Source organism: Emys orbicularis, chromosome 10 (genome assembly GCF_028017835.1).
Source record: "Emys orbicularis isolate rEmyOrb1 chromosome 10, rEmyOrb1.hap1, whole genome shotgun sequence".
Lineage (NCBI taxonomy): Eukaryota > Metazoa > Chordata > Testudines > Emydidae > Emys > Emys orbicularis.
Genome location: NC_088692.1, coordinates 20,180,059 through 20,202,780, shown reverse-complemented (window position 1 = coordinate 20,202,780; position 22,722 = coordinate 20,180,059). Strand labels below are relative to the sequence as shown.

Below are 22,722 nucleotides of genomic sequence, written 5' to 3'. Positions count from 1 at the left end.
GTGCTGGTCCTTACTCTGTCACTGACTTGCTGAGTGGCAACGGGCAAGTTAATTAACTATGCTTTGTCTGGGCTTCTCATCTGTACAGTGAGGGTAATACCACTAACAGTAAAGTGCTATGGGAGCTTTGGATGAAAGGCACTACATCATTGTAAAGAGAAGTGTTAGAAAATTTTACCCACTCACCACCACAATAAAATAAAACTAATACCACAGTTGGAAATTAGCTTCCTGCATAATCATTTCCTTCTCTTCTAATCCCAGGAGACTGCACAGACAGTGAACGTACATGTTTATGAGAAATGCAAAACCACATCATTTGTTTGGGTGCCATCCTCTGGCTTTTGCTGAAAGTGAAGCTAGAAAGCGTGGAGCTCTGCAGAACTCTTGCAGAGGCTGTTGAAATGCACATGGGAGAGGAGGGTTTACTGTGAAAGTAAAGCTTAGCTCTCCATGGTATTATTATTTATGAGGTGTAACATGCACCTGATGTGCTCAGCACTGCACAAGGCACAAAAAGAAAGACTATCCCTGCCCTGAAGAATAAACCTCTAGTCAAGGGTTCATAAACCTGGATTCCAGGGTCATGCAAATGTTCATGAGGTCAGACTCTCCATGTTTCCTAACAGAGCATTTACCTGGCTACTCCTCTAGAAGGAATGAAGATGGAGAGTGACCAACACAGCTGCCCTCCAAAAGATCAGGAGCTGAAGTGGACATGAACAGAAGGTGATAGAGGGTGGGGGTTAGGCTAGTTATGTATATGAAGGGCAGAGGGGAGCTAGCCAGTGCCTGGTGGGGAGAGCAGTTTGGGGGAGGGAGCAGGAGATAGGACCATAGAGATGGGCTTTGGAGGGAGGTTCCTTGTGAAGTGGGAAGCATCCTCCTCCATAACCACTTGGGGGATGGGATATTCAGGCAAGGGTCTTCTTCCTTTGCGCCCCTGCCTGGAAAATACTATCCCCAGCCCGTGTCCTCCCTAGCCTGTGGCAGAATCCCTAGCCAGTGACCGCCTCTCCCCCCGTGGCATGTCTTTTTCCCATTGTTTTCCTGCCTCCCCCTCCCCTTCTCCCTTGCTCTCACCCAGCGCTTCTGTAGACAGCATCCTCGCACTGAGCATGTGCGCTGCATCCCTTCCCCTCCTCCTCCTCGGGTACCAGCCCGGCGACGAGGTGCAGTGAGCTCAGCAGCGCCTTCCAGTCCAGCCCAGGAAAGGGCTGAGCCGGAGCCCTGCCGCCCCGGCTCGGGTGGAGTAAGCCGGGGAGCCCCATGCACACAGACTGCCCAGGCAGTAGCCATGCACTCAGGCGTGGAGTTAAAGAGAGCCATCTCTGCCAGCATGGAGCCAGAGAAACCAATGAGACGCTACGGGGCAGTGGAGGAGACTGAGTGGAAAGCTGAGGGGCTGGGGAGAAGTAAGTGCTTTGGATTGCTAGTGCAAAGGATGAAAACGCGGAGCTGCTGCTTATTTCCAGATCCCCGCATCAGCACTTTAAACCAGAGGAAGGAGGGGGTAGAGGGAGAATAGCGATTTAAAGGGACATTCTGTTTGATAGCTATTGTGTTCAATCCGCACTGGGTAATGACCTGATCCCCTTAGGTTAGATTTGGCAATGCATACATACATGCAAATGAGCAATGTGGTCTTGGTAACAAAAGGAAACAGCCTTTGCTTTGTTTGGGGCTGGGCAAGGTTTGTGAGATCATTTTGCCCATTGAGGCTGGTGGGAGGGAGCCTCTGCTTTCTGAACTGGGTTGAGTTCAAGACAAAGGTCTTTCCCTCACTGACCCTAAGAATGGACAGGGGCTGGATTCATTCTAAGGCAGCTCAACTCACTTTGTTATTTCATTGAAAAATGGATCACTCACTTAGCTCAATGAAGTGCAGAGATGTTACTGGTTTGGAGACTGTGGGATGGGGAAGGATAACTGGGACATTAGTTTTCTCTCGATGTCTATACAATGTGATTTAATATATGGCATTTAACAAATATTGGCAGCATTTTATAGGCTTCATGTTTGAGAGGCACAAGTGACATCCATATTATTCATTCCTATGTTCAGTTGGAACTGAAATACTGTGCTTCATTCAATTGTATAATAATGGATGTACTGTAGTTATTGGCTCAATAAAAGCTCTCTAGTGCAAGAGTGCTCTTCAGTGAAATCAACATTTTTCAGAATGCAGCAGCTGACACATCCATTCCAAAGTGCTGATGACAAGAATAGGTATAGAGATAAATGCTATCAATTCAAGCTGTCAGGAGGACTCCTGACTGTCCCAATACTAGTAAATGTTACTCTTTTGGTGGCAGAGCCACCTCCCAGCACAACTTGATAAACCTGTAAATTCCCTCCCATTTTCTAAATAACCATTTGTGGCTAACATCCTTGAAAAGGAAGTCACTGAAAAGCTGTGCATTCGTTGCAGGACAAAATATATGATACGTTTTAGCAAGGATTCTGATTACGCTCTATGGAGAAAGCTTTGTGGAAAATGAAATGTTTGCAATAACTTCTTTGTTTAGACAGGTTGTGGGCCATAATGTTTGCTGGTTTCCGAGATCTGTCATCCACCTTTTGATATTGTGCATCATGACGTCTTAATAGAATATCTTTAATATCTTTGGTTTGCAGCAACTTGGTATCATATTTTATCCACTGTTTCCTGCTTTGCTCAAGTTTCTAAGATATTGCAGTGTTCCTCAGGGCTGTGTGTGGGGTTCATACTTTACCTCTGGCTTCAGTTTTCCATGAATATGTTATCACATAGATCATATGCTGATGACAGTGAAATCTAACTCTCCCACACTCCTGATGTTTCAATTGCAGCATTGGTTTTGTTGCAGTGCCTGGCATAGGTTCAGGACTGAATGGCTCAACGATTTCCCAAACTGAACTGAACAAGACTGAAATCATGTTGGTTGACTCATACACATGTAACAGTTTCTACTGCTTCTGTGGCATGGAATAGACTTGTGCTCGTCTCCTTGTTTCTAAAAATAAGACTCTTGGTATTGTTTTAGAGCCAGATCTTGAATGTTAGTGACCATGTAGCATCTGTAATAATGATAATAATTTGTACTTATAGAATAACTTTCATCCAAAGTCCACAAAGATCTATATTACTACCATTCCAGTATCTCTACACAGTAAACTCAGGCTTAGAGAGGTGACTGGCATGATTTTCAGAACTGCTGATCACTTATGACTCCCACTGAATAGCAACTTAAAGTCATAGAGCAACTCATTGGCAGAGAAACTGGCAGGGAGGAATAGAACCCAGGTGTCCTGACTCACATGTCCAGACGCTAGCCAGACAGTAGAGCTCCACTGCTTCACACTAGCCCCTGTTTATTGAGGACTTTTTTTTTAAGTCACTTGAAGAACATTACAGATTATATCCCAGAGTAATACTGAAGTGCTAGTTTGTTCTCCAGTCACCTTGAGTACTATTATGAGGCTTTACTATTTGAATAATTGATCAGTTGGTTCATAGGCTTCAACTTGCTTAAAATATTATAGAGAGGCTATTTACAGTAGCTGTTCTAAATAATCATTGCACATCTTTCCTGCTCTGACGCCTGCACTGACTTCCAATCAGCCTTTTACATTGATTTTAAAATCTTATTTTTGACTTTGTAAGGTGATTCCAAGCGCTTTGGTGCAGAAAAAGGTGGCAGAAGTACTCTCCAGAAGATGTGGGAAGCAAAATATAGAGGGTCAGAACAGAGTCGCTCCTCCCAGTGCCACAAATTGGCTTTTCATGTTGGTATAGCACTTTGAACATGTGAAGTGTTTATTATTATTATTAACAAAATCAGATGCCCAGTATAACCATACGTAGTTGCCCTCCCTGTTCTCTTGTTTGTCTCATTTGTTTGCTATGTTTTGTCATAACTTAGATCGTGAGCTCTTCAGGGCTAAGATGATCATTTTATTGCCTGTCTTTACAGTGCCTATCGCAATATGGCCCTGTTCCCCAATTAGTGCCTCTAGACACAACTGTAGTACAAATAAATAATAATAACCAGGTAACGTACATTTGTTTTAAAGTCACTTGATTGTGTAGGTAATGTGGTAGAAAGTGATGGAAGCCAATGTAATGGAAATAATATAATGGAAGCCAGATAGTTTCCATTTAACTATTAAAGGAGAAGGAACTTTTTGCTAATATAAATCTAGATTTGCAAAACTAGAAATAACTTACTTATTGGTTGTATCAGAGATTTGTTATTTTTAGGGCAATTAAGTGTAACACTGTATGAAATCCTATTCTACAACAGTCACTTTTGGCCAGTGTGACAATCTGAATGAATTTCACATATAAGTCTGAAACAGCTTTGTTGTAAGACATGTTTTTTTAAAAGTTTGTGAGGCACTGAGCTTGTTTACTCACATGTGTGGGAGAAAATTTCTGAAGAGAGGAGAACAAGATAAGAACGACTGCTTTCCATGCATGGAGCAGTTCTTGTGCTCAACAATAAAATGCATTCAGACTTGTGAATGGACAGCAGTTCCAGCAAATAATAATAGTGTGGTGACAACCTTCTCTATAAGTGATATTTATAATATACTTTTGGAAAGGCTTCACTGAACCAGAGATACATAAATGTATTTCTTGGCCATTATTAGCATACACACAACTTTATTTGGAAGCAACTGTATTGGCTTCAGTAGGGTTATAGAATTTCCTGGGTAAATACCAAAATGCCAATCCAATGAAATAATCACACAAAAATGAATGAGTAGCACAGTATCCTATTAAGCCTGACAGTTCACAGGTATATTTCTGCTTGTTATTGTTATGAAGTTTAGAACCAAGGTCAGGATACAAGGTCAAGCCCCAATTTTGGTCAGCACAAACAGAAATACATGTCAGGAGACTGCAAACGAAGAGCTTTGCTGTAATTTAATATGAGAATAAACAACAAATATTCTGTTTTTCACTCACTAAGCTGAAGGAATTTGTGTGTTATCCCTATTTTGTGGCAACAATGTCAGATATAAGCTACAGTGGTTAATTCAATAGTTCTTTTTTGCTTAATTTTGAATAAGAATGGTAGGCTAGACAAAGGGGTCAGATCCTCACTCAAGGCAACTGGAAATTCCCCTGTCACATGGGGATTACCCAGTAGCGTAAGGCCAGCATAGCCAGCTCTGCGCCACCTGCTCTTCCTCTACCCTCCCAGCACATGGGGTATGTCATAGGTGTGCCATTGACAAGAAGCAGTCAGCCTGGCATGAACACCAATTATCCTGGGCCATCAGAACAACCCCTGTGGGGCTATTCCAGCTGGCATAGAATAGTCCTGTGGTTGCTCTAGTTTGTGCCAGGGGTTGAATGCCACCTCTGCATCCAGCCCTGCAAGGGCACTAGGTAGAGCTTTGGCCCACTTGAGGATTTATTTCCGAGTGTTTTGTTGATAAGTCTCTGAAAAGCTTATTGCCTGGTTTACCAAAAGGCTATGTTGGCAGCTATTTTAACTGCTCTGCCATTGAGTAGTGTGGCTGATCTATGCACTGAAAATATGCACTATGTAATACATGCACTCATTTGATAAGAGACTGTTGAAGAAACATATAACTCCTTTGCTGTTGCCAGAACATGCATAATACTGGGGAACTAGATTCCTCAGGTAATGGGAAATCTTTTACATTTACACAACTGGTTCAAAACCAGGTCATGTTAGTGATGCTCTTTTGTGCAGAGGTAGTCCCCCTCCCTGAGTATGAGCAGCCTGGAGAGGCTGAAAAAATAGCTGAAGGTTAGTATAGCACAGGGGCATGATTAGGCATGTCCCATTCCTCTAGCCATGCACTCTTTTTCCTGCTCTGGCATTGGCAGGAAGGGGGAGAGGCATAAGAGCTCCTACTCAACTGCCACACCCCTAGAGGTCACTCTTGACCTGGGGCAATCCCCCCTTGGCTGGTTAAGTCAGTTTTAAGACCAGATTTTGCTAGCAGTGCAGTATAGCCTCATCACAGAACAGAATCTGTCTCAGAATGTTTAACATGACTTAATAATGTTTTATAATCCTTTGGACAGCATCTGATGTAGTATTTTAAAAAAAATCAAACAGCAGTAGGGATATACACTTGGACTGCCAAGACAAATACCTACAGTGCCCAGCTCCAAGAGTTTGTCACTCTTGTCATTCTGTTTTTAAGGTAGTTTAAGGCTTTTCACGTTGGATTCACATTTATCATTGTTGATGTTAATCAAATACTTGTGTACATTAGACAGAAAACAGGTAAATGACAATTCTTCCTGAATTTGTGTGTCAGCTTCCTGAGATTCTTATATTTTCATAGCCCTTTACAGACAGACAGTCAGACACACATGTACAAACAGACAGACACACACAGCATTTTTGGGCCAGTCCTACATCATACTGAGTGCCTTCTGTGATTTCTGACTTCACTGGGAATTGAGGGTGGTCATCTCCTTGCTGGATTGTCTCTATCACTATAGAAAAGAAGCAGATGGATTTGTCTAAATACCATTGGTCTGTCCATGGCAGAATAGATTAAACTAAAGCTTCTGCAGAGCTAAAATAAAACATTCCTTAATTCAAACCAACATCCAAATGAGTGAGACTCTACTGGCCCAGACACCATAAGTTATTATTATTAATTAGTATTATTAATAATAAACTTCACTGTATAGTTACCCAGGTCCAAAGGTTTCAAAACAATTTAGTACAAATAGCAAAAAACAAAATTAATCATAAATGGATGAATCATGAGCCAAAGGAATAAAAAACAGATGAAACAACATGGGGGAGACTTTCAAAGGCACTAATGGGAGTTAAAACATCCAACTTTCATTGATTTTCAATGGGAGAGGTCCCCTAAACTGCTCTTTGTGTTGCTGAAAATCTCCCGTGTGTGTGTATTGTGCACCCACATTTCTAAATATAGAACTATTGTAAGGTGACTGTGGTTTATATATACAAGCAATGTCATTCAAGGTAGTGAATGCCTGCTGTTTAGAAGCTCAGGATTAGATTTGTGGTAAAGAAAGGAGGAGAAACATTTTCATACACTTCTGTGTGTGTGTATATTGTATTGAAGAGTGTCATGTATGTCTAAGTGAAGAATCTGCATGATACTAAGGGCTTCACTCAATGCCTATTTAAGTCAATGGGAGTCTTTCCATTGATTTCTGTGGCTATTGGATTGGGTCCATAGACAATTAGACCTTGTCAACAGGAGAAAGTTGCACTGGTTTCTCTTAAATAAGTTTTAAAACCTATTTAGTTAAACTAGTGCAAATCTGTGTATACATACTCTTATTTCAGAGTGGCTTAATTCAGTTTAAATTGATTTCTAATTTATTTAAGCTAAGATGAAATAAACTTGGTTTAAACTGAAATAAGACATACCACACAGAGGTTTGCAATAGTTTGACTAAATAGATTTAAAATCACACCTTTAATAAAATTGATGCAACTTTCTCATGTATGCAAGGCCTTAGATGTGTGTTTGCCATTGATAATTTACCTCAAGCTAGTGCATCAGATGGTTCAAGTTCTGGGGAACCATAGAAGAGTTTCGCTACCAAATGCAGAGACAAAGGGCCTAGTTCCCCACAACCTTGCACCAGGTGTCATAGAAGTGTAGGGCTGGAAGGAACCTTGAGAGGTCATCTAATACATCCCCCTGCACTGAGAAGGGACCATTATCATTTATACCTACGCAAAGTAAGTATAAAAAAATCTTAACATATCAGAATGGTAGCATTTTACGCTCACTTTGCACAGGAGTAAATGATTACACAAGAAACAAGGCAGTGAAGAATCTGGACCCCAAAAGGTGGAGAAAAAGGTAAAGTGTAAGAAGAATAGAAAATCAAAGCTTTATACAAGAAAAGAGATTGGTGGTAAAATAGTATTTAATGCCACAAGTGTGAAAGAAGTTAAAAACTTGTTTGAAGTTCCAGCTGTTGAATAGACCCTTAACCAAATAGATTTAATTTTGCAAAAGATTCTTGCTTCACTAAAGAGGCAGTGTGGTCAAGAGAGTAGAACAGGGGTGCTACTCCTCACTGTTACTGACCTGTTGTATAACACTGGGCAAGTCATTTCATTTTCTTGTGACTCATTTTCCATTTCTATAAAATGGGGATAAGGAAGCATTGTAAAGCACTTGGAGATCTCTGGATGAAAAGCTCAGCATTAAGAGCTAAGTATTAGTAACTGTAGCTATTCCAAGCAATATCATAGACAAAACCGTTTTGGTTTATTCAGCGCCAGCCCACTGGGAAAAGTGGGAAAGGATCTAACCCAAGGGTATGGCAATTAAATATCTCTTTACAGAAGTAGTGAATCTGCTGGTTTTATGAAGGTCTGAAGACAGGCTTTAAATAGACTGAGAAAGTAATTAAGATTCTTAGCATGTTTCTATTTTTAAAAGACCTGTACATTAATTTTTAAAGAAACACAGAGAAACCAAGAAAGCAAATTTGCAGTGATAAAACAGCAATAAATAATCCCCCGGCAGTAGACAATATCGGCTCAAGTAAATCCTTGTAGACTATTTTGGCAGCTATTTTCTAACAGGCAATAAGACAGACATCGAAGGATGAGTCCAATGCAAGATTATTATTGTCTCTTATTATGATAATTATTACTATTAACATATTTATATTGCATTTCTTCACGGAGGAAAATCAGCTTTTGTCTCATCAGTGCAGCAAAGACAATGCTTCTGACTGAAGAATTTTATCCTTTCTATAGGAGGGAGTCTAATCCAGTTGAAGTCAATAGCAAAACTCTCATTGACATGAGTAGGAGCAGGAGTGGGCCCTAAAATTCTGCTGTGTGAATGTTTCTATAAATGACTGATGGCTTTGACCAGTATCAGAAACAAGTAACTGTGCTTGTATTTCTGGCACAATCGCAGATCCTTTTATTTATTTGAATTCTCTTCTTGTATTTATTTCTACCTGTGTTAGGCCCTGATCTTCCTTTCTCGCAGAATATTCCTTATGTATAGGAAATAACACTTAAAAATTCCCTCAAGGTCGAGCCTGTGTTGCATGTAGCTCTCAAAGAGGAGAGGTTTTCCTACTTCACGCAGGGGGCAGGAGCATTACTCACAGACCCCAGAGAGCTTGAAGATTCACAGAATGACTAGTTTCCAAGCTAGCAGATTCTGTGGTATTGACACAGATACCGCTATCTCCCCAACAACATAGCTCCTTCCACTACAGCTGTGGACTCCAAGGAGCTGCAGGGATGGTGTGAGAAGGCAGAGGGAGAACGCGGTTTCCAATGCCAGTACACACATTTTTGCTCAGAAATCTGCCATTAGTAGAAGGAAGAATGCTACTTTGAGCAGCTGCTTTCTTGCTTCAGTCCCTCTTGGTCCTTGGAACTTTACTTACAGATCCACAGAACCCTGATAGTGCAGATTGGCATGGAGGGGCCGTTTTGGCTTCTGGTGATGGAAGTGGAAACAGACCAGGAAGCTACTGGTTTCCTCCCACATTCTCTCTATCCCAATTCAGTATGGCTAGACTTCCTCCTACATACCAGTCCCTTTTCTAGCTGAGTCGCACGGTTGCAATTTACTGCCTCCGCATTCTATGCACAAGCTGAAACCTCCGATTTATTATTCTACCAACTCAATTTACACCACAAAAATGGTCTAGTAAGAAAAACTGCAAAAAAAACCCCAAAACAAAACAAAATAACCTCCCCCAAAAGGGAGTGGTTTGAAGAAATATGGGAGGTGTCTGGGCAAAGCCAATATATTCTGCAGAGTACAATGGAAAAACAATGAAAGTTACTGCAACAAATAAATAGCAAATCATTGCTGCACTGATAAAATGTTTTGGCAAATAAATTTGTCTGTTAAAATACTCATAGGTCAAAGAGTTAATGAATTCCAAAGTCTTTATACATGACAGTGAATACTTAGAAAGGTAAATTAAACATAGAAGTAACTCAGTGTTAATATTTGGGTGAGTGTACACCAATAATTATTTGAAATGTTATTTGTGGGGCTCAAGTGTCATATTCGGGACAGTTTCTCATTAGCTTTCATATATCCTTTAAATATAATTTATGAAAAATAATATAGTAGATCTGTCAAGTAGGACACTTTGAACATAAATTCCTGCCAATAACCAGTGGCATTATGCACTTCTATTATGTAATTTTCTCCTTGTGTTTTTGAGTTTGGTCGTTGACTGCTATACTTTACAGCGTGCTTCTCATAGGAGCCACTGTTTACTTATGACTATGTGTGTGCGCCAGTGCAGAGGCAGTAATAAAAAATAGCATTGTAGGATCAAGCCCACCTGCACTGAGCACCTCTGATCATTCCTGAGGGTGCTCAGTCACTGTGCAAATTGAAACTCAGCACCTAGCAATATTGAACCCAAAGGTGCTAAAATCTGCACCAGGATAAGCCCCTTTTGGTAGAAAACCTACAGTGCAAAATAGTTGATTATTTTCCTTTTGGGCTATTAAATAAAGCCATTTCATTTCCCTGAGAAGCATTCTGCTGTATAACTAGATTAAAGCTATAGTATAAATTCACTCACACTTCAAAGATGAAAAATGCATGCTTGGAGGGTGAAGTGTATGAAAAAACAGTGTGAGTGTCCCTTGATAATTCTGTTAGTTGCCCTACAGAATCAGCAATGAAACATTAATTAACCACATTTTGTCAGTTCATAAAGGACAAAATGTTTGAGAAAATCATTTCAAGAAAATTCTTCATTAAATGAAAGAATAATTTCCAGTGAGACAGGTGGCTCATTGAGCAGTTCTAATGATTGTATGTGCTCCCAAAAATGCAAAATGTAATCATAGAATCATAGAATATCAGGGTTGGAAGGGACCTCAGGAGGTCATCTAGTCCAACCCCCTGCTCAAAGCAGGACCAATTCCCAACTAAATCATCCCAGCCAGGGCTTTGTCAAGCCGGGCCTTAAAAACCTCCAAGGAAGGAGACTCCACCACCTCCCTAGGTAACGCATTCCAGTGCTTCACCACCCTCCTAGTGAAATAGTGTTTCCTAATATCCAACCTAGACCTCCCCTACTGCAACTTGAGACCATTGCTCCTTGTTCTGTCATCTGCCACCATTGAGAACAGCTGAGTTCCATCCTCTTTGGAACCCCCCTTCAGGTAGTTGAAGGCTGCTATCAAATCCCCCCTCATTCTTCTCTTCTGGAGACTAAACAATCCCAGTTCCCTCAGCCTCTCCTCATAAGTCATGCGCTCCAGACCCCTAATCATTTTTGTTGCCCTCTGCTGGACTCTTTCCAATTTTTCAAAATCCTTCGTGTAGTGTAGGGCCCAAAAATGGACACAGTACTCCAGATGAGGCCTCACCAATGTCGAATAAAGGGGAACGATCACGTCCCTCGATCTGCTGGCAATGCCCCTACTTATACAGCCCAAAATGCCGTTAGCCTTCTTGGCAACAAGAGCACACTGTTGACTCATATCCAGCTTCTCGTCCACTGTGACCCCTAGGTCCTTTTCTGCAGAACTGCTACCTAGCCATTCGGTCCCTAGTCTGTAGCTGTGCATGGGATTCTTCCGTCCTAAGTGCAGGACTCTGCACTTGTCCTTGTTGAACCTCATCAGGTTTCTTTTGGCCCAATCCTCTAATTTGTCTAGGTCCCTCTGTATCCGATCCCTACCCTCTAGTGTATCTACCACGCCTCCTAGTTTAGTGTCATCGGCAAACTTGCTGAGAGTGCAGTCCACACCATCCTCCAGATCATTAATAAAGATATTAAACAAAACCGGCCCCAGGACCGACCCTTGGGGCACTCCGCTTGAAACTGGCTGCCAACTAGACATGGAGCCATTGATCACTACCCGTTGAGCCCGACGATCTAGCCAGCTTTCTATCCACCGTACAGTCCATTCATCCAGCCCATACTTCTTTAACTTGGCAGCAAGAATACTGTGGGAGACCGTATCAAAAGCTTTGCTAAAGTCAAGGAATAACACATCCACTGCTTTCCCCTCATCCACAGAGCCAGTTATCTCATCATAGAAGGCAATTAGGTTAGTCAGGCACGACTTCCCCTTGGTGAATCCATGCTGACTGTTCCTGATCACTTTCCTCACCTCTAAGTGTTTCATAATTGATTCCTTGAGGACCTGCTCCATGATTTTTCCAGGGACTGAGGTGAGGCTGACTGGCCTGTAGTTCCCCGGATCCTCCTTCTTCCCTTTTTTAAAGATGGGCACTACATTAGCCTTTTCCCAGTCATCCGGGACCTCCCCCGATCGCCATGAGTTTTCAAAAATAATGGCTAATGGCTCTGCAATCTCATCCGCCAACTCCTTTAGCACCCTCGGATGCAGCGCATCCGGCCCCATGGACTTGTGCAGGTCCAGTTTTTCTAAATAGTCCCGAACCACTTCTTTCTCCACAGAGGGCTGGTCACCTTCTCCCCATATTGTGCTGCCCAGTGCAGCAGTCTGGGAGCTGACCTTGTTTGTGAAGACAGAGGCAAAAAAATCATTGAGTACATTAGCTTTTTCCACATCCTCGGTCACTAGGTTGCCTCCCTCATTCAGGAAGGGGCCCACACTTTCCTTGACTTTCTTCTTGTTGCTAACATACCTGAAGAAACCCTTCTTGTTACTCTTAACATCTCTTGCTAGCTGCAACTCCAAGTGTGATTTGGCCTTCCTGATTTCACTCCTGCATGCCTGAGCAATATTTTTATACTCCTCCCTGGTCATTTGTCCAATCTTCCACTTCTTGTAAGCTTCTTTTTTGCGTTTAAGATCAGCAAGGATTTCACTGTTTAGCCAAGCTGGTCGCCTGCCATATTTACTATTCTTTCTACACATCGGGATGGTTTGTTCCTACAACCGCAATAAGGATTCTTTAAAATACAGCCAGCTCTCCTGGACCCCTTTGCCCTTCATGTTATTCTCCCAGGGGATCCTGCCCATCTGTTCCCTGAGGGAGTCAAAGTCTGCTTTTCTGAAGTCCAGGGTCCGTATTCTGCTGCTCTCCTTTCTTCCTTGTGTCAGGATCCTGAACTCGACCATCTCATGGTCACTGCCTCCCAGGTTCCCATCCACTTTTGCTTCCCCTACTAATTCTTCCCTGTTTGTGAGCAGCAGGTCAAGAAAAGCTCTGCCCCCAGTTGGTTCCTCCAGCACTTGCACCAGGAAATTGTCCCCTACACTTTCCAAAAACTTCCTGGATTGTCTGTGCACCGCTGTATTGCTCTCCCAGCAGATATCAGGGTGATTAAAGTCTCCCATGAGAACCAGGGCCTGCGATCTAGCAACTTCTGCTAGTTGCCAGAAGAAAGCCTCGTCCACCTCATCCCCCTGGTCTGGTGGTCTATAGCAGACTCCGACCACGACATCACCCTTGTTGCTCACACTTCTCAACTTTATCCAGAGACACTCAGGTTTTTCTGCAGTTTCATACCGGAGCTCTGAGCAGTCAGACTCCTCTCTTACATACAACGCAACTCCCCCACCTTTTCTGCCCTGCCTGTCCTTCCTGAACAGTTTATATCCATCCATGATAGTACTCCAGTCATGTGAGTTATCCCACCAAGTCTCTGTTATTCCAATCGCATCATAGTTCCCTGACTGTGCCAGGACTTCCAGTTCTCCCTGCTTGTTTCCCAGGCTTCTTGCATTTGTGTATAGGCACTTAAGATAACTCACTGATCGTCCCTCTTTCTCAGTATGAGACAGGAGTCCTCCCCTCTTGCGCTCTCCTGCTTGTGCTTCCTCCCAGGATCCCATTTCCCCACTTACCTCAGGGCTTTGGTCTCCTTCCCCCGGTGAACCTAGTTTAAAGCCCTCCTCACTAGGTTAGCCAGCCTGCTGGCGAAGATGCTCTTCCCTCTCTTCGTTAGGTGGAGCCCGTCCCTGCCCAGCACTCCTCCTTCTTGGAACACCATCCCATGGTCGAAGAATCCAAAGCCTTCTCTCCGACACCACCTGCGTAGCCATTCGTTGACTTCCACGATTCGACGGTCTCTACCCAGGCCTTTTCCTTGCACAGGGAGGATGGACGAGAACACCATTTGCGCCTCAAACTCCTTTATCCTTCTTCCCAGAGCCACGTAGTCTGCAGTGATCCGCTCAAGGTCATTCTTGGCAGTATCATTGGTGCCCACGTGGAGAAGCAGGAAGGGGTAGCGATCCGAGGGCTTGATGAGTCTCGGCAGTCTCTCCGTCACATCGTGTATCCTAGCTCCTGGCAAGCAGCAGACCTCTCGGTTTTCCAGGTCGGGGCGGCAGATAGATGACTCAGTCCCCCTGAGGAGGGAGTCCCCGACCACCACCACCCTCCTCCTCCTCTTGGGAGTGGTGGTTGTGGAACCCCCATCCCTAGGACAGTGCATCTTTTGCCTTCCAATCGGTGGAGTCTCCTTCTGCTCCCTTCCCTCAGATGGGTCATCTACTCCACTCTCCGCATTAGTACCTGTAGAGAGAACATGGAAACGATTGCTCACCTGTATCTCCATTGCTGGTACATGGACGCTCCTCTTTCTCCTTCTGGAGGTCACATGCTGCCAAACTTCTTCATCATCCATCTGTCCCTGCTGCGCCTGCTCTGAATCTTCAGGTCATTGTGTCCGTAGAAGCATCTCCTGACGTCTGTCCAGGAAATCTTCATTTTCCCTTATGCAACGCAGAGTCGATACTCGTTTCTCCAGACCTCGAACCTTCTCTTCCAATATGGAGACCAGCTTGCACTTTGTACAGACAAAGTCGCTTCTGTCCTGTGGAAGAAAGACAAACATGGCACAACCTGTGCAGGTTACAACAGCTGATCGCTCACCGTCCATATCACCTTCCTCTTAAGAGCTTCCTCAGCTGTTGCAAGAACTACTCAGAGAAACCTGTAGATGAAAGCCTCAGTGAGCTCTCTCCAGGCGAACTCCCAGGCAAACTCCCTCTGTTAGCCTCTGCTGTTCGCCGCTTATAATGTGTTATAAGAAGAGCAGGAGCAGTGTTGTAAGTATCTTTTTACTGGCCTGAAGAAACCACTTTATTGATTGGGGATTTATGGGATTTTGTACAAACACGTTTGTTTTTTATACTGATAAAATGGAAAAATCATCTCCAAGTGATTTCATGGAAATGTGACAGCAGCCTCTGTTCACCTCTTAGCAAAAACAATTCAAAAAAGGGCAGAAGAATCAACAGGGAATTCCACCTTTTATGTATTTTCAGAATATGAGGCCAAGCTCGTTCCTGGAGCAACGCCACTGAAGCCAGCTGAGCTACTTCAGGGGTGAACTGGTCTTATGGTGAACTGGTGCAGAAGTGTAACACCCATTCTCCTATTTTTACACACACAGAACCCAGTCCTGTTCCACTGAAGTCAATGGGAGTTTCACCATCAACATCAGTGAGAGCAAAACTGGGATCTGTGCTTGCAGCTACGTAAGTCTGGATCACTCTGATTTCCTGCAGAAATACTCAGGGGAGGGAGTTTGAAAGATGTGTACAATCTGTGATGATCCCCTTGCAGAGATTTTCTGGGATTGTTCCATTAGCATGGTGGAGATTGCATCCGGTCCTCCTCCCCGAGCCAGAGAGAGTGGTCCTGTCCCTGACTCCCAGGAATCCAGGTGATCAATGGGGATTCATCTTCTTGGAGGCCCTGTGCATCTACATTTGTTCTAGGGATCATTGTCTCAATCATTTAGCTCCTGGGCAGAGTGGCACCATTGGGCAATGGACCTGGAGCATCATGAGCCAGTGGCTTTCCCTAAAACCAATGTGTTTCCCAGTTGCAGAGGGAGAAGAGAAAAGTTAATGCTACCTGAAATTAATTAATTTCCTTGGCCACACTCTTGGTCCTCCCTGTCTGTCACCTCTGTCACTAATACTTAACCTCTCAGAGGACTTTCCACCAGAGTCTGGGCTGAGGAGAGGTGAACAATGCTGCTATAGTGAATCAGTGCAGAGGTTTCCCTCCATGCTGCTAATTTTGGAGCACATAAAGAATGAAACTACCTTGTAGCATGGCATACACAACCATAGGGATGTGTCAGCCAGTGGAATTCAGGTAGATTTGTCCCTGTTGTGATGAAACCTACATATAATGAGGTTAGGAAAACCCCTCCACCGACAGGCTCCATAATATTAATTCCTCCTACAGACAGAAGGTAAGTATCCTGAATCCATTCATCTCTGAGCTGACGTTTAGGGCTCTGTTACAAGGTCTCCATTTCTTCATCTCTAAGAACTCTGGGTAGGCAATCAGCTCAGCGTTTCAGTTTTATATCAGGCCAGTGACAGTTGCAATGGAGAATGCATTAGCACGTTTAAAGGACGTTGAAATCAGAATAAAATTAAGCACTTAACTTTGTGAAAATGAAGGTTCATAAAGTGTCTCCAGATCCTCAGATGAAAGGTGCTGTTTAAATGCAAATAGTCATTATTATTTTGTGTAAATATAAACAAATAAGAACCTCTGCTATACCACCAGAGCTCTGTTAATCAGTAACAGTTAACACACACATGGGAAAAGTACTAGAAGATCTTGGTTCCACTGTGGGCCGACCTAGTCATTCTGGAGGTAGGCTGGTCAGTGGAAACCATTTTCTTGATTGCTTGGGGCCTTGACTGTGGCAATACAAGGGGGGAAATCCTAAGAAACAGGACAGTGCAAAGTCTATGCACCACTGAAGTCCCACTTTAGCCTTAAGAATAAAGGATATCCATGTGGCCACCACCGCTACAGTCCAGGGTCTGTAGTAGTAGCTGTGGTCCCTGAATACTCCTTATGTAAGAATATAGGCTATAGAATCCTCATAGTTTTGACCCATTGTCCAGGCCATTCCCTGAACCTGTCCCTGTTTCCCCTCCATGGATCCTCAGAGAGCATCATCTATGGCATGCTGGGGGCGCAGAGCCTCCTATGTGGCGTCTCCACAGCCTGGCCCCACCCTGTGCAGTGGGACTGTGCAAGTCTCACTGTATTTTGAGCCTTGTATGCCCATGGGGTAAGGAAAACCAGCATTTGACCTTCTGAGCAATTAGCAATCATATCTCCTACAGTGAATCTCCTCTTTTCCTGGCTTCTGAGAAGAATCTCCTCAATATTTAATTAGTGACCTGTCTGGGAAAGTGCTACATGCACCAATTTCTGTAATGTTTGAAACAATTCTCTATACCAGTATCACTTTGGGCTTTGTTAGACTGGACTCAGATATCTAGAATTATTTATTCCACAGCTACTAAGATTGCCTAAAAATACTCACCTGCTGTTTGGAAGGTGACTAGATGCTTAGAAACCCTCTTCTAGAGAACTATATTAGGCTATGTCTACACTGCACTTTCATCTGTAAAACTTTTGTCTGTCAGGGGTGTGAAAAAACACCCCTGATCAACAAAAGTTTTACTGACAAAAAGCGCCAGTGTGGACAGCTCTTTGTTGGTGGGAGATGCTCTCCCGCTGACATAGCTACTGCCACGTGTTGGGGGTAGTTTTATTTTGTTGGCAGGAGAGCTCTCTCCTGCCAACAAAGAGCGGCTACACTGCGTACCTTACAGCAGCATTGCTGTAGCAGCACAATGTAGACATAGCCTTAGAATACTATGTTATTACAGAGTATTACGATAGCGTACTGTGTTACAAAGTACTACTATAGAGTACTGTGGGCTTGTCCACAAAGGGACACTCAGGAAAGTTAATCTTAAAGTGGATTAGTTAAACCACATTAAACCCCTGTGTGGACACTGTCATTCAGAATTAGGCTAGGTCTACACTACCCGCCTGAATCGGCAGGTAGAAATCGACCTCTCGGGGATCGAATTATCGCGTCTCGTCGGGACGCGACAATCGATCCCCGAATCGACGCTCTTACTCCACCAGCGGAGGTGGGAGTAAGCGCCGTCGACAGGAAGCCGCGGAGGTCGATTTTGCCACCGTCCTTACAGCAGGGTAAGTCGGCTGCGATACGTTGAATTCAGCTACGCTATTCGTGTAGCTGAATTTGCGTATCTTAAATCGACCCCCCCCGTAGTGAAGACGTAGCCTTAGAATAGTCTTAGTTTAGTTTAATTCACTTCCAAGCCTTGAGTGTCTCTGTGTAGACAAGCCCTAAATTATTACAGAGTACTACGACAGTGTAATGTGGTACAGAGCTCTATGAGAGAGAACCAAGTTTTATTGTAAAATGATTGGATAATTTGAAAACCAAAGGAGACTATTACGGAGAATTTAAATTTGGGGAAATGCCATTGGTCATTTAACTACATAAATTCACCCAACTGTGTGGATTTCTACCAATTATTTTTCATTGTTTAAAAATACTTAAGTGAATGATATTGGTGATACTGTGAGAAGTTTCATATAAAACTGTCTATTTTTAAAGGAATGCAGTAAGTTTGGTTAGTTAGTCCCCAGATTTCAGTTTTCGGGCTTTTTCGGTGAGGCTGGGAGAGGAAAAAATAATAGAATTAGAAAATATCTTTTAAATAATTCAATTTAAATTGGGTGTTTGGAGTTTTATTTGAAAACTGAATTTTGACATTCCCTTGTAGTGTTGTGGTATTTGAAACCCAAACACTTGCTCTTAGTGCAAGAGGAGCAGAAAATGACCCTGGCTGTAAACCAAATTTAATCCCACCAGGCTGTTTTCATTGTTCAAGGCAAATAAAAAGCAAAAAGGAAACCAACAACATAAACCAGGAACAGTCACTTGCATTTCTAAACATTCTTTCTTTTTTTAATAATCTATTGTGTTATAAATACAGGTAAGAAATGTGTTATTTGAAATGTGATATTTAACCTGGCATTAGTCCCAATTCCACATCACTTACTGCCTGGAACTTCCATTGACTTCAGTCAGAGTCCCAGCTGAAAGGTGAAATTCGCCCCTGTGCACATGCCCAGAACAAGACTATACACCACTTCAATTCTATTTAAGTCTTCAAATTGGGGCTGAATATCAACCAGGGACTGGCTGAGGGATCAGGACAAGTGACCCTTTAATGACAGTCTTCTGAATCAGATTAAAATACCTTATTTTAAGTAAAGGTCCAATCCATCTCCACCGAAGTCAATGGTTATTGACTACAATGGGAGTTGGAGCAGACCCTCAGAGACCATTTTTTTCTTGCTTTTCATGCATTATTTTGAGTCTTTTCTTTTTTCACAAGAGTAGCTGTCAAATCAAATATGGTTAGCAGCTTTAACACAGAGGAAGCATACAGATGAGTATTTTTCACATCCTTTGACGGTCTAATTGCTGTTAATATGTAAGGCCACAGTATTTTAAATTCACTTTTAACAAGTGCTGGCAAAGGGAAAAAGTGCTATGCAACAACATCAGTAAATCTATAGGCAATATTATTTATTTGAATTTAAAACATTTTTTGCAACTTATGCACACTGGTTCATGAAAAATAAAACTAAATTTAAACAGCCAACTATTAAATCTCACCAAATGTACCCAGATATTAAGGGACAGATTGCAGCCAGCCCCTGTGAGGGGTGGGGGTAGGTGCAAGGAATCCTATTCCTCTTATTCCCCAGCATAAAGCTAGTTGGAATCTCATTGGGGACTACAGTCTCTGCTCTCAGCAGCTCCCTACCAGCTATCTGAAAGGGGGAGAAGACAGGCAGGGTTAGAGTGGAGCCATGGCCATGCATGGGGTGGAGAATGTGTTTTCAGGTTCCCTCTTTAGGAATGAAAGGAGGATCTCTTGGGGTATGTTTGGTCAAACGAGATAAACATGTATCAAACGCAGCGCTATGAATACAGGGGCTCAGTCCTGAAGTTTCTTGCTCAAGCAACACTCCCACTGACTTTAGGACTGTGCAGAGCAAATCTAGTAAATATAAAGTACGTTGATTCTGAGGCCTTTGCTTGGAGTAACTCAAGGAGGTTTGGACTGATGGATCAGTGTAGCGAGAGCGCCTGAGCTCATGGTGTGAATCCCAGCCGAAAGCAAAGAGCTTGTATGAGAACTGCCTTATCTCACCTGTGCACCTTTAAGAATGTCCTTCCAGTTTATTTCTCTTTGTTACACTGATTTAATAAGAACTTCTTAGGTGATTTTTTTCTCTGTGATATAGAAGAAACTCATTTGTGTTTACTTCTCATGCATAATACTTGACCTGGATTTAAACCCTGCCTTGGTAGGGTTTCTCATGGTAAAAGGCAGTCAAGTGTAACAGCACACTTTTTTCATCTTTCTTGAATTCCAGGGCCAGATTCTGCTTGCAGTCACGGTAGGGTAAATCCAGTGTAACTGCATTAACTTAACAGAGTCTTGCTTAACCCAGTGTAAGTGGAAGAAAAAGCTGCCACCATATATGAGTCATAGAAAGGTACAGGTGTTTGAGTCAAACAAGTCATTGACTCCTTTCTGCATCGTTCAAAAATGAAGTATAAATCAAACATTGTTTCTTCAAAGCTAAATATTGCTCTATAACCGTGTTGTTCCACTTTATAACATAATTACAAGGAGACGGCCATGTACTGCCCTACACGGGAACAAAACATGCAAGACGCAGGATACTCCGAGTTTCTCTTTGCAGAGTGTCCTTCTCATTATACCACCATGGGCACTTGTTCTTTATGGTAGAAAGTATAAATTTCAGAGATAAATGTCATTTTATATCTACTGTAATAAGGACTATCAGAACTCTCATTAGTTTCTAGATACTATGGTGATTAGTGTCATATAAGTATTATATGAAGGATGCATAAAGTGGATGGATGTCAAAGGGAATTCTGTGTGCAAAACAAGGACAGTATTAACCCCTAATTAATGACCTAAGTGTATGCTAATAGGCAGCAGGTTTAAAATTAATAGGCGGCAAGTTTAAAACAAAAGGAAGTATTTTTTCACACAACGCACAGTCAACCTGTGGAACTCCTTGCCAGAGGATGTTGTGAAGGCAAAGACCATAACAGGGTTCAAAAAAGAACTAGGTAAATTCATGGAGGATAGATCCATCAATGGCTATTAGCCAGGATGGGCAGGAATAGTGTCCCTAGCTTCTGTTTGCCAGAAGCTGGGAATGAGCGACAGGGGATGGATCACTTGATGATTACCTGTTCTATTCATTCCCTCTAGGGCACCTGGCACTGGCCACTGTCGGAAGACAGGATACTGGGCTAGATGGACCTTTGGTCTGACCCAGTAGGGCCATTCTTATGTTCCTGATTCACATATAGAGACTAGCAAACATGAGAGACCATCAGTTTTTGTCATAACTCCTCCTACAAGAATTAATACTACAACTGAATAAAAACTTCTAAACTAGATGTGAATAAAATACAATAGAACATTCACAACAGCAGAGGAAGAAGGTAAGAATATACATACTGTACTAGCTTGTGCTTTATTCTTTAGAAACATAAATTAGATGAGAAATATTTAATTCAGAAGAAAGGTCAGTAAAAATGGACGTTCATCACGTCCCTAGAGATAAAGACAACTTTGATGAGTTAATTAAAAGATGTATAAGCTGTAATGAATCCTCTACAAATAAATGCTAGTTTGGAAATATATCTATTCTGTGTTTACACGTAGAAACATTTATTAAAAGGTAAATCCATTAAAGGTGGAGAGTCTACTTAAAAATATCACACTTTTGTCAGACCAACTGTAAATCTACAATTACTAGTAACAGGTAAGATTACTGGCCTGAAAGAGATTATAATGAACATTTTTGTCTGTTCATTTTGTTTACTTTGTGCATTTGATAATACTTTGTGACGCACAGCCATAATTTTCTCCTGGTGCCTGTGAGAGGTTTTCACACAACAACAGGGAAGAGATAAACACTTTAGGAAATAGGAAAATGCAATTGTAAAAGCTCAGAATGTTGCAGGGGAACTCAGGAACAGATTTAGTTTAACAATTTTTTTTTTAAATTGACAGAGTTCATGTTGCTAGCATCCCAATAGTTTATTCACTGACAGGTATCTCTCCAGCCTCTCTCTTCACACTGCAGCATATTTAATTTGTATAGGGAACTGCAAGAATTTCCACCCATACCAGCCTCAGAAGTCAAGAGTTCTGATCATTGACAATCAGAAAAATATATTATCTATTACCTTCCTTACCAATTTATTATGGAGTAACTCTCTAGTTGGAATAATTTTTAATTTGGTTACTCTTTATATGCAGACATGGCAACAGGAGAAATTGAATGTTAAGGAAAATTCAGAGCCAGAGAAATTGCTTGCAAAATGATTCTGAGGGAAATAAACAGTTTGATTCAAGTCCATGTCACAGTTGCAGGGCTAGCTACACCTCTGTCCCTTTTCTGATTTTTCTAATAGCACCCCCTCAATCTTAGCCTTGTACCTTTACCTATCATGGGCTAGAATTCCATAATTCTCCCACTCTTAGATCTAGCTCTGAACTACAATACCCTGCATATCACTCATTGTTCTTACCCAGTAGGTCCAACCAGACATCCATGGTTCTTTCCTTCAGAGTCTGGGACCAGTGGTGTATTTAGTGACCTAACAGACTTCTTAAATCAAAATATTGTTTATTTTAACAGTAGGAACAAAGTACTTAGAGAAAAAGGATTTTAAATAACAGTCTACCCATATCTCACCTAAACTCTTACCATCCCCTGATGGCAACCTAGGCAGTCTAACTTCTTCAGATACCATAGTGGGTAGCTGCCTGGTTCCTTGAAACAACTCCCTCCCTCTTCAGTAATGTTCTTTTTTTAAACCTGTCACAATTTTTCTAATCTCTATTTCCAGGCCTT

The 22,722-nt window shown here is 42.3% G+C and overlaps 1 protein-coding gene across 1 annotated transcript in view; it reads left to right on the top strand.

Annotated features, from left to right (window-relative positions):
- The first annotated feature begins 1,297 nt into the window (after positions 1-1,297).
- BMERB1 (bMERB domain containing 1) overlaps positions 1,298-22,722 on the top strand; it is a 107,520-nt gene continuing 86,095 nt past the window's right edge. Inside the window, exon 1 of the mRNA XM_065411629.1 lies at positions 1,298-1,415. Within this exon, the coding sequence (XP_065267701.1) occupies positions 1,298-1,415 (118 nt within the window). The remainder of the gene's footprint in view (positions 1,416-22,722) is intronic.